The 12935-nt window shown below is 29.8% G+C and overlaps 2 protein-coding genes across 2 annotated transcripts in view; both read left to right on the top strand.

The window, feature by feature from the left end:
- The window catches only part of LOC113374838, a 25601-nt gene extending 24727 nt beyond the window's left edge, over window positions 1–874 (top strand). The window contains exon 5 of the mRNA XM_026614803.1: window positions 94–874. Coding sequence (XP_026470588.1) covers window positions 94–791 — 698 coding nt within the window. The 3' untranslated portion in view covers window positions 792–874. The remainder of the gene's footprint in view (window positions 1–93) is intronic.
- A 2020-nt stretch (window positions 875–2894) lies between these two features.
- LOC113374837 (protein lethal(2) giant larvae-like) overlaps window positions 2895–12935 on the top strand; it is a 28490-nt gene continuing 18449 nt past the window's right edge. The window contains exons 1-2 of the mRNA XM_026614802.1: window positions 2895–3030; window positions 3473–3562. Coding sequence (XP_026470587.1) covers window positions 3479–3562 — 84 coding nt within the window. The 5' untranslated portion in view covers window positions 2895–3030; window positions 3473–3478. The remainder of the gene's footprint in view (window positions 3031–3472; window positions 3563–12935) is intronic.

Below are 12935 nucleotides of genomic sequence, written 5' to 3'. Positions count from 1 at the left end.
GGAAGTCGGGCCTGCGTCGATGATTGTCCTTCTGGCAGATCAGCTTCCTGGTCTGCTCTTCCAGACTATATGGCAAAGTGTGTCTGAAAACAGGACCAGGTGGATTATCTGGTGCGGGTTTAGCTGTAGTAATAGGCGCTTGTGCAGGAGGAGTTGTCTGCCTCATTATTATAACTGCAGGTATACTTATTGCAAAATACCGTAAACGTCCTCAGAAGAAAATTAACTCCCAAAGAGCGGAATTTTTAAAAGAGTTAGATCGACTACGACCACAAAGTTATTGCTTGCTGGCAATTTTGAACGATATCCGACGGCAAATACGAGAAGTACATGCTAATGGTGATACTACTGCGGCTTTAACATACTGGCCAGTGGTGAGAGATTTGGCTAAATTATTATATTTATTGAATAGGCCTGTGGAAACAATTGTTAATGTTCCCAATGATTGGAAGAAGTTGAATCAGTGGGCCGAAAAGTTAATAACGCGTTATAAACATATAAGTAATGAAAGTCAACCGCAGGTAGCACAATTAATAAACTTTTTACAATCGCCTTCTTACGACGATAAAGCTATTCAAACGTCTGTGACAACTTTCAAGCCGTCGAATGGGTTTGGTTCCGCGCTTAGTTTGCAAGACTTTGTCGAGCCGTTCTCAGATGGAAATACTATTACTGCTGAGCAATGGCAATTACGAACGAATGCTGAAGGAGCAGACACCAGCTTATGGTTGGAAGATGAGTGTTTTCAACTTGGCTTAAGACCACAAGATGAAATCACCACTGAACTATGATAACTATTCGCAAGAATAAAAAATTTCTCATTGCTAGTTCGAAAGACAAATACCTTTAAAAAATTATCCTAAGTTTGTATATATTATTATTAGATGTTGTAAATACCAATTTATAGAATATGTTACATATTATATCAGAAACTTTGTAGTTAATTTATTATATCTTGTTATTAATTTTATGGCTAGATTTAGTTTGGCACAGTATTTTATTAAGTTTATCGTAATGTGTAATGACAGTAGAATAAGTTTATGGCTATGAGTTGTTTTACCAAACCTAACTAGTCAAATTGAAAGAAATGTTGTAACATTTTGTATATGCAGTTAAATTAATTATAAAAATATATCTACAATAATTGTTTGTTTTATTTGCTCCTGATGACAGGTTGACCCTTACAGGCGCAGAAAATTTGGGGTTCTTTTTAACCCAAGCTGCACGTGCAATAAAAGTATTAACTGAATATTTCATTATTGATTTCAAGAATATGTATTGTAAAAGTACAAAAATACACAGGGCATGTACCATCTTCAACATGGTCTAGAATGTACTAAGGACAATGGTACATTATTCAGCACGAGTGCATAAGAAACTTATTTATTTTATGGAACGCTATATGTATCATTGTGGCATATCGTGGATTAAAAGTGTGGTACATGGCCTGTACCATTACATAACAATTACACAAATGCATTGGTGAACTTATCGAGTTCTGATTAGAATTATATTTAGCAGTCACTGCCTAATTTGTGAAAAATAGGTACTTTTGTAAATTTCGGTTGTTATTTTCTGAATAACCTTAAATGTCTGTAGTTGAAAAACATAGTTTATACATTTATTTACTCATTTTTACATCATTCTGAATTACAGATCCTGTTGCACAGAAATATTTGCAAATAAATTCATCCTGACGTTTAATTTTCTTTAGAATCTGAAATGAGCATAATTTAGGAAATTTTAATAATCATCATTAATATAATGAAAATAAAATATTTTAAAATAGCAGTTGAAAAGGTAGTAAGGATCTAATGATTCATAAAAGTAAAAAAAAATATTTTTTTTAGGTACATTCATAATTTATACCATATTATTAATTATTGGTATTAAAGAAGGAAACATATTGATTTTAATCAATAATAAAAATTATTGTTTTTAATTAATATACAAATATAAATTAGAAAATGTATGAAATATATTATATTAGAACATATATTATTTATATCAATTCTATATTTCTATAATGTTAATCGATAATGAATTTGATGTTAATCGATAAAAATACTGATTGATTTTAATTAATACTTTAATTATTGCACATGTGTCGTAAGGTGCAGTGTCAACTAATGCATAAGCGTTAGTTAAATTAATAGCAAAACTAATATTATATGCAACTGTATGTCAGTCAATTTTATTCTTTGATGTTGCAATTGTTGCATCATTCTGGGACAGTAAATTATCAGGAAACAAATTATAATACATACCTCAACTTTCCATATAATATCTCTCATGTTCTTTTAATTGTTAGCATTAGTAAATTCTTCTAATTTGATAACTCAAGTGCTTTGAAAATTTTGGACGGATTTTAACAATTTTAAATATGACAGCCATATTGTTAGCCATCAGGTACTCCACACAATCTGCACAAAAAATTCATTTAAACTTGATATACATTTACAAGTATTTTGACTAGTTCACACAATTGTTTAGGTATATATAGTAAAGATATTGCACTCATAATTAATACATTAAATTAATTATTTCATTATTGTCTGTTGTATCAAAAATCCCTTAAAGTTTTCTTTGATCATGAAACTAACAATAATTTTATATACATGTCTTAAAGAACTTACGTCTTATATATGGAAACAATTCTGTATGCTTCAAAGAAAATTGTATCACAAAGTTATAAATATTAATTGCATTTAATTATAAATTTAACTCAGCTTAAAAAATAAAACTCAATTCTGTTTCCCGTTTAACAGAATCTGCGTAACCAACCGAACCGAGCCGAACCGAACCGAATTTCTTCCTTGAATGTATTGCCAGATAACGCGTCACAATAATATCGCTCGACTCCTTTCCCTCGACTTCAGGCAGCACTTCGGTCACTGACTCATCGACGTGTTAGCGGCGGTCGCGCATATATGCACAAATAATATACGCTCCGTGATTTTAATGTATAACATTAGATTTTATGATAAATAGATAAAGTGTGTGTTTTATATAAAAATTTTATAAAATAAGGTACGTAAATAATAACAAATTTTATAAAAATTATACTGTGATTAAATGAAATATAGTGCTACGCGAAAATGTGTTTTTAATATTGTGACAGGCGTCGGCTAGATGCATATGCTGTGCGGTTTTGCACATAAACAAATGTCAATATCGAAATCAATTAAAAGAAATATTGAGGAATGTTTCTAACTTATTGCAAAAATGTGTTTGACATGTATTTTTAAAAATTACATTTTGCCGGTTGTTCAAAAATAATGGTTATGTTGTGAAGTGATTTCTTTAAAACTCGTTTTTCTTAATTTTTACCACTTTTGTTCTACTGTTTTATGAAGTTATTTTTAAATTTAGGTTAAAAGTCTGTGATTGTCTAGTATAAAAGTTACTATTCATATTTCTGTAAAAACAATATTTGTTTATTATAAATTAACAACTTGATATACATTTTTAGGGAAAAATGTTAAAGTTTATTCGAGGGAAGGGGCAGCAACCTTCTGCCGAGCGGCTAAAACTGCAGAGGGAATTATTTGCTTTCAGAAAGGTACTGTAAAGTTTCAATATTCATAATTACTTACTAATTTGGTTTGGTGGAAGATATGTGTTTAATTTACTTCTACCCTAACATTTAATATAATGGACATTTCAGGTTGTATTAGGCTTATATTAATTATATTTTATTGCTATGAATTATTACAATATCAATCAATCGAGTATACACTCCAAACTCAAAAAACTCAGGAAACATCGGACTGAAAGCTATATAAACACTGAACTGCATTCTATAATATTTATATATTACACATGCAATATAGTTCATTGTATATTATTATAAGGATTTTGGTTTAGCGGTTTCATAAAGATCTTGCTTATAGATCACCTGTAATTTTGACCGAATACTTTTGATAAAGCTTACGTTATAAATAGTTGTTAATCTAAAATTTTTCTTGGTTTCCTAAAATATTATACCATTGTCAATTATATATGATTGAGCAATAGATAAATGTTTTCATAATTGAGGTGTATACACATTGAGTTGATAAATATTGTTTATATCTTACTATTTTCGTTGATAATGGACTATTTTATCTTATCTTATCAATCATTGAATTATTTATACATTGCTTATAGTTTCTTGAAGTATTGCCATATATATTGATAATGATAATGGTGATAAATATTTGTTGTCGAATATTTTTTTCAACTGTTTTATTTGAAATGGATAAGTTTTTTTATTCTTTATACATATTCAAAGAGTGGTTTCTCGAAATTGTAAAATCACAAGCAAACAATTAAATATTAGAAAAATATGGAATGTATTAAAACTAGAATATTTTCTGTCTGCGTGACAAGTCAGTCGACAAGTGTATATAACACTTATGTATATATGTGTGAATGTGTATATATGAATGTGTATATGTATATATATATATATATATATATACCATAAATTAATACACTTATTAAATCAAAAAAAAATCTAATTGAGTCAGGCTATTCTGGGTTACTATTGTTTTACTTTTTTGTCGATAGGCATCTAATGCAACTTGCATTTTTATTCTGTATTTTTTCCGAAGTTTTTAACTGGGTAAACCATCTATAACGCTTTCTTTTGCTTTTGATCTTCTCTCAAAATTGGAATCATTATGAAGAAGTTGGTTCCTAATTTCAATCATGATGAAAGATCTATTGAGAAACACTAATGAAATTTCTACTCTTCTTTGAAATACTATGAATATTTTTGTTTTAAGGCTAACTGCTGTTTTTTAACTATTTTTTCCACATCTTCCACATTTGTCTCATCCAAAAAGGGTTTGTTCTGATAAATTTACCACTTTCTGCAGGATTTTAACCATATTTTGAATAATCTGCGAGCTGAAAAAAATTGTTGAGCAAAGCAGCGTTAAGCGGGGTATTCTGCATATATATTCAATACTTTCAACATTCAAACCTGCACTTAATTTGATATATCTTGCAGTAGTTATACCCATTTTTGCTTTAATATATAACTTATGTTCACCATTGAAAACAATCTGTGTACATTTCCAGAATATTTTTTACTTTTCAGTTTGTGCAAGAATTATAGTAATGCTTGGTTGCCACTTCTGATAATCTAATTATTCATCATATCTGGGGACAAAATAACAACTAAAATGATAATTGGAACAATATTTGTATATGGCATACCACTTGAATAGCTGCTAATAATTTTGTTTAAAAAATCGTTTCCTTTATCTACGTATGTTGTATATGTATACGAGTATAAACATAACATACCTAACCGGTACACGCGCGAATTATTTGATGATTGATAATTGTAAAAATGTTTAATCTTAATCATTTCAATTATAAAAATCTACGTTTAAAAATTATCAATAATAAAAATAATAGTAAATATATATATTAAGCAAATTGATATGGTTTGCAATAATTAACTTCCCGAAGAAGAAGTTTATGTTTTCATCAAAAAATCCGATTCCCTAATTTTATGTTTTCTCGACGATTCAAGCCATTCTGGATCGAATGAGACCAAAATTGGAAAAAGTATGTGTGTGCGTGTCGGCGTTTTCTCAAAAGACAACTGGACCGATTTCAAAAATTTAAAAGCCATTCGATGTATCTCGATGAGGACTAACGTTTATCAATTTTGCACGACGATCAGCCAAGCCGTTTCTTTGTAAATAGCAGAAAGTGAAAAAATTTTCGTCAACGTTTTAACCCGCAATTCTGAATCGATTTTGAAAATTCAAAAACCGTTCGAAACGTATTGGTTGAGAATCGACCTGATTAGCTTATGGTTAAGATCGGCCGGGCCGTTTTCTTGTAATAAAGTGTTAAAAAAATTTTTTTCGACGAAAAATTTGTTTTTTTTGACAGTAGATACCATAGTCTTATAGATTATGCTAAAATATTACGACCCTACGACAAGTCGTTTAATTTTGAAAATTCTTTAAAGTTTGCAAAAATTATTATCGTTTTTTGGCATTTGTCAAAATTAAACCTTCCATCGACGTTTGTTCAAAAACGCCTGAACCGGTTTCAGAAATTTAAAAGCCATTTGATGTATCTCAAGGAGGACTATTGCTTGTCAGCTTTGTGCGACGATCTGCCAAGCCGTTTCGTTGTAATTTGATAAAAAGTGTTAAACTTTTCGTCCACGTTTAAACTCATACTACCGAATTGATTTTCAAAAACTGTTCGACAGATATTAGTTGGGAATGATACTGATTAGTTTTAGGTGAAAATCTACCGAGTCGTTTTCTTGTAATTAACTGTTGAAAAAAAAATTTAAGACGATTTTTATGGAACTTTTTTTTGCGATATATATCATGGTCTTATGAACTTAATGAAAATTACAGCCTTACGACAAGTAGTTTAATTTTAAAAATTCACTAAAGTTTGAGAAAATGAGTAGTTTTTTTTTGGCGTTTGTTAAAATTAAAATAAGACGATTTACTTGGTATAACGATAGAGTGTTGGTTCGTTTTCGATGATGTGCGATAAATCCACTGGGAATACTTTTAAACACTCATAAATTAATTTATATTTTATTGATTAAGTCAATTATTTACACATATCGGGAAGTTCATGTAACTTGCCACAAGGCAAAATACCAATACCAACTAGTTTCATATGTTTACAAAAACATTCAATTATTTTCAGAACTTATAACAAAATGCTCTATATACTTGAAGTTTATTAAATACAACTTTTGCAATGGTACGTTAACCATTTTGAAAAGAAAAACTCATCTAATAACTACGGCAGTACATTTACTTACGCTTTAAATTAGTATACCTCGGAAAATTTTTGATAGAGCACGTCTCTCTCTATTTACAATTAGTTCTATACAAACTCAAAAAACATTCATTTGAATCTATCCAATTATTGCTTTAGACATGCTTATGTTCGATTTTAATCGAAACCTTGAACGAGTCTAAATTATATAAGCAAGTAATTAAGGTCGTTCCCGGTTAGTTCTATCGACTTAACACACAATGATTGCTAATAATGCTGCGTTCAGAAGGTTTTCTATTATTTTTATTCTCATTAGGTTTTCAATTCACCCAACCATCAAAAATTTTCATGATAGGAAAATTGTAAAAAAATTTTGCTGATAGCAGGAATAATAAAGAACTTGTATATTTTATTTCATTTTAAATAAATCATATACCATTGAACTTGGTTTCTAAATTCGGGGAACTATATTATCCAACTCAGGAAAGGAAATGCTCTGGCACTAAATAACAAAGGAAGAGTTTTACCAATTTTCAAGATATTGAAACTTCTAATTGTCATTTTCTTTATAAATAATGTCTTGAGATACTTGAGATTCGATAATTTTTTCCCATTGTATTTATCATGTATCTGTTTTTTGTTGCTGTTTTTAATAGTAATTGTAATATAATTAATTGACTGGACTAAATATTCATCTAAAAAAACTTTGTGCTCATTTGAACTCGCACAGAAATGAAGTCACTGTTCGTTTGTCCGTTGACTCACAGTTTCTTCACTAACATTTTTTTTGGTCAAAACTTTATTAGACTAATAATCAGTTTGAAATGATATAACTTTTTTTCTAATATAGATTGTTTTTTATTGATTTGGGGTTTATGTACTTGAACCAATATTATGGTTTTTAGTTCGAGGTTTTGAGACGCATTGTATTTAATTGTTTTACTAATTAGGTAATAACAATATTTTTAATAAAATAAACTTCTTATCTTTTATACGTCCCAAAACGTTTTTTAATTTCCCAAAGGAGAAGTTTATGCTTTCATTAAAAAATCCGATTCGGTAATTTTATGTTTTCTCGATGTTTCAAGCCATTCTGAATCGAATGAGACCAAATTTAGAAAAAAGTATTTCAAAAATTTAAAAGCCATTTGATGTATCTCGATGAGAACTATTATTGTTTGTCAGTTTTGTGCGACGATCGGTCAAGCCGTTTCTTTATAAATCGCAGAAAAGTGAAAAAATTTTCGTCTACGTTTTAGCCCGCAATTCTGAACCGATTTTAAAAATATTACGGCCCTACGACAACTCGTTTAGCTTTAAAAATTCATCAAAGTTTTCAAAAATTAGTATGGTATTTTTGGCATTTGTCAAGATTAGAACTTTCATCGACGTTTGCTCAAAAACGCCTGAACCGATTTCAGAATTTTAAAAACCATTTGATGTATCTCGATGAGTATTATTGTTGTTTCTCAGTTTTGTGCGACTATCGGCCGAGCCGTTTCTTTGTAATTTGGAAAAAAGTATTAAACTTTTCGTCCACATTTAAGCTCATACTACCGAATCGATTTTAAGAAATCAAAAACTGTTCGGAAGATATTAGTTAGGAATAATACTGATTAGTTTTAGGTGAAAATCTACCGAACCGTTTTCTTGTAATAAACTGTTGAAAATAAATGTAAGCCGATTTTCATGGAACTTTTTTGGCGATATATCATGGTCTTATAGAACTTACTGAAATATTACGGCCTTACGACAAGTAGTTTAATTTTACAAATTCATCAAAGTTTGAGAAAAGGAGTAGTTTTTTTTTGACATTTGTTAAAATTAAAATTATACGATTTACTTGGTATAACGATAGAGTACTTGGTCTTAATGAACATGCTAAACAATTAAAGTCCTACAAAAAACTGGCTCATTTATAAAAATTATTGATTTTTAAAAATTTGCTTTTAAAAAATATTCCGACTGGGTTGACGTGTTCGATTTTTAATAATGTGTAATAAATCCACTTCGAATACGTTTAACTACTCATAAATTAATTTATCTATCATGGGTTAAGTCGATTATTTACACACATCGGGAAGTTCATGTAACTTGCCTCAAGGCAAAATACCAATACCAACTAGTTCAATTGATTTTTTTCATCACCAAACTAAATTGATCAACATGGCAATCTTATGTGCGTGTATAATATATTTTCATTTATTCGCACGCCAGAGATTTTCGGATCGGATCCTGGCACTGTCTATATTATACTAAATTGTAATATCAAATTGCATAATATTGGCGATAGAATTTAATTGGAGTTTGTATATATGTATAGAGAATTCTAAATATACTAATATATGTACTTGTAATTGAATAGAATCAGTGTAGAAATCTTGTAGAACGGTGAATAGATTAGGATATGTGAGTATGATAAAAATAATGTGGGTAAATGGTATAGCAAAACCAAAAAATCTTTATAATATAATCAAGGGCAATCGTAAACAACTATTTTGATGAGATTAAAAAAGTATTGATCATAATCCTTTATTTATATAATATTTTACTTAGTTATAATATAATCAAGGACAATCTTTATCAACTATTTAGATGAGATTAAACAAGTTCTTTGATGGTATCAATCATAATGAACAGAAAATATCATTTAAAATTTGTTTAGGGTGGGCAAACTGCACGTGTTCAGTATAATTCGATGTTATTTGTTAGCTGAATTGATTCGCTCGCTCGTTGGTTTGTTTCAAGATTTATTTATTCTTTAATATGAATTACAATTAGTGTGTATACTTAAAATTATTGCTATTTGTTCTTATCTACGTGTTTGATCAGCAACATTTGTGCGCATGGCTTTGAATCGTGTACTCCTCTTATTGTTCTTGACTATTGTTGAATGAATCGTTGTATTTATAGCGTATGACAACCTTGTGCACATAAGCCCCTAATAATATGCTAATTTTTGAATCACTATGAATATTTACGTTTGACATTACAAAATGGAAAAGATTTTATTAGGTTTCTCAGAAACAGCACTCGACAACATTTTTTTATTTAAATCCGCAAAATACTGGAGAGGAATAAATAATTTAATGTAACGTATCGATTTATGTGTCATTAGCACTCATCGTTGTTTTGAAAGGTTTGCGTCTCTTTGCCAATTGAATTTGATTTGCAGTTACATAATAAAATGAAGCTTTCATTGCAAACGAACCGAAGGTTGGTACACTTTAATTGAAGCTGATTAACATTTTTCTCTAGTCCAATTTTTTATAATTATTTCTTTGGCATACGTTACATACCTTGATAAATAGACATATATGAGCCGCTCAGTGCACACATCGACTAACTCCACTTTTTGAAAAAACTGAGATATTAGTGGGAAAGAACTTGGTATAATCATAACTTTTTATGATTATAATAATTTTCCAAAAGAATAAAAATTGCCACTGTGAAACGGAAATTTTTTTGACCACTGAATCCATAAGTCATTTATTTCAGTAGACATTTTGATTAACTCCATTCTGTAGTGTATATGTTCTGGTTGGGTTGGATTTCGGGTTTCAAATTCATGAATTACGAATAAGAACACAGAACTGTAGGGTGTTGTGGGTCTCGAAAAAAATTCATCTAGTTTTATAAAAGACATCGAAGACGTTACAAACTTTGAAAAAATAACATACTAAAATTCGCGTACCCGGCAAAACAAGAATATTAAAACTGCCTGAAGTTTATTGAAACTTGTTCAAAGTACGGAAATAAGAGCTAACTTAATTAAAAATAAATTTCTGGTCGGTGAAAATAGTTATTAATCTATTAACTCAAGATTTTGTTATTATTGAGTCACGTGCGAAAAAAAATCGAGACATAATTTTACCAGATAGTTGATACAATATAATAAAAACATTTAAGAAAAAGGCGCCATTGTAGCTAAATCGAATGCTTCACTAAGATTTTTTATCTATTTTTTATTTATTTAGAACAATAAATCAATAACACAAAAGTAACCATCACAGGGTGTCCAGAAAATTGGCCTAAAATGCGCTGAATTTAGAATAGAAAGGTCCAAACCCAACGATATACAATTTAAGTGTGACTGCAATGAAGATCCGAATTTTAAAAAAAAGTTTAAAGTTTAAAAGAAGTTGAAAACTTGATTAACTCCACAAGTCATATTAAAACTTTAACTTTAATGATAATTATTTCCTCACTATTAATAGTTATAAATCTTATATACCGTTACATGTAAGCTATATATGTATTTATACGTTCTAAAATATATTTTTCAATTTATATTATAACAGGAATTTTTAAAAGCAATATACATTACTTTATCGCTTTTCTCCACTTTCTGACTTTCGGAGTTAGTCGATGTGTGCACTGAACGGCTCATATTACATACTAATTAATTATCTGGAGTATCTATACTTCTTGCATAATCCAAAAAATGAAACTAGCTGTAAGTGGAATTCTGTCTTAAGGCAATTAGGGCATCGTGCCTTAAGGCAAATTGCTGGAACTTCCCGTACCAAAAATTATTATTATTTTTTAAAACGATTAACATTTTTGAAAAAAAAATAGTTTTAAAAAATAAGATTTTTGAGAAACTATAAATTGGACAAAAAATTAGTTTTTTTTGAAAAAAAAAATATTTAAAAAAAATTTTTTTTTAATTTTTTTTTTTTTTTGAAAAAATTTTTTTTTTCTTTATTTTGACATATTGTGGAAGATCTGAACTTTTTTTTCAAAGCAATCGTACTGCTTTAACTACCTAGGAACAAAATATAAAGCGCGAAGCGCCGCGTCGCTGTCTAACGCATAAGCATTGGTACGGAACCGATAGGAATGTTAACAAAATGTATACTTATTGTTAAAATCTCTATAAAATGTCTGATAATTTGATGTGCATATGTCTAATGATCATTTTTGACCGCCAAATGGCTCATTTTTTTACTTTTTTCCTCTATATCTCCGAACCGCTGGACCTACCTTCATGAAAGTTGTATCGATTCTTCATCTTGTCAATACAAATAAAATGTTTTTTGAATTATTAAAATCGGACGCTCCGTTCTCTTAAAAACTGAGTTACCGTTTTCGGAACTTTTTACCCCGTATCTTCGGAACGGCTTGACCTGCCTTTGCCAAAAACTGATCAGCACGTCTCCTTATCAATACGGATCGAATGTTTTTTGAATTATTCAAATCGGTTGATCCGTGTTCCCGAAATCGTCGACGAAAATTTGTATCCGCACATACATACACACACATACATACATACACACACACATACACACACACATACACACACACACACACACACACACACATACATCCATTTTTTCTAAGGTATGCCAAAATGTTCAGAAACCTCTGAAACGTAAAGATATATAAAAATTTTCATTTTCGATTTTTTTGCGATTACTATAACTTGCCCTACGGGAAGTTAATAAACATACATGCATGGATAATCCGTGCTCTAAGCGGTTTTGAAACAGGTTGTTAATATTTCTTTATTGTTGACAAAATTAATTTTCGCGTATTTACCAAACAATACGAATGTTCATGCATTCTAAATTTAAATTTGTCTCGCAAGTGTCCTGAAGTGCACGTACTCTTGCTTCGTCCGGTATCTTGGGCGACGAACGCGCGGTGTGTAGGTCATTGACGAAGTATCGTTCGCCGATCGTTCAAGGAATGCCTCTGACATTTATAAAGTGGGCGTTGTCCGGATTCTATAGCTAATAATCATTATTTTTATGTGTATAATATATTTATCTGTATTACCATTGCAACTAACGAAAAAGCGGTTTCGGGGGGCAACGAAGTAATTGTTAAATTGGATTGCATGATTAGAGAGTTCTATTTATCAATTTCTTTAGGTCTACATTTTTGAGAGAAAGTATTTTTCTGCCACTTGCTATTTTCATTTTCTCTATTCTTCAGTTAACTATGGCATACCTTTTACCATGTTATCTCTTATTGATTAGTTTTAGATGAAGAATGATAAAGTTAATTATGTGTAACTTTCAGGTCACATTCCAAAATTCTCGATATTACCGAATAATTATGGCTATTTTTGTCAGATGATGCGTTGAACTTAATTCTATAATGTTGTTTCTTTTTTTCTTATAAAATGATATTTGTACTACGATGTAGATGTTCTTCATTATTCATGAAATACC

The sequence above is a fragment of the Ctenocephalides felis genome, unplaced genomic scaffold, assembly GCF_003426905.1.
Source record: "Ctenocephalides felis isolate EL2017-DRISC unplaced genomic scaffold, ASM342690v1 CF-g0.4_SCAFFOLD_01886, whole genome shotgun sequence".
In the NCBI taxonomy this organism is placed as follows: Eukaryota; Metazoa; Arthropoda; class Insecta; order Siphonaptera; family Pulicidae; genus Ctenocephalides; species Ctenocephalides felis.
The sequence above is the reverse complement of the archived record's forward strand: the minus strand, read 5'-3'. Positions and strand labels throughout refer to the sequence as shown.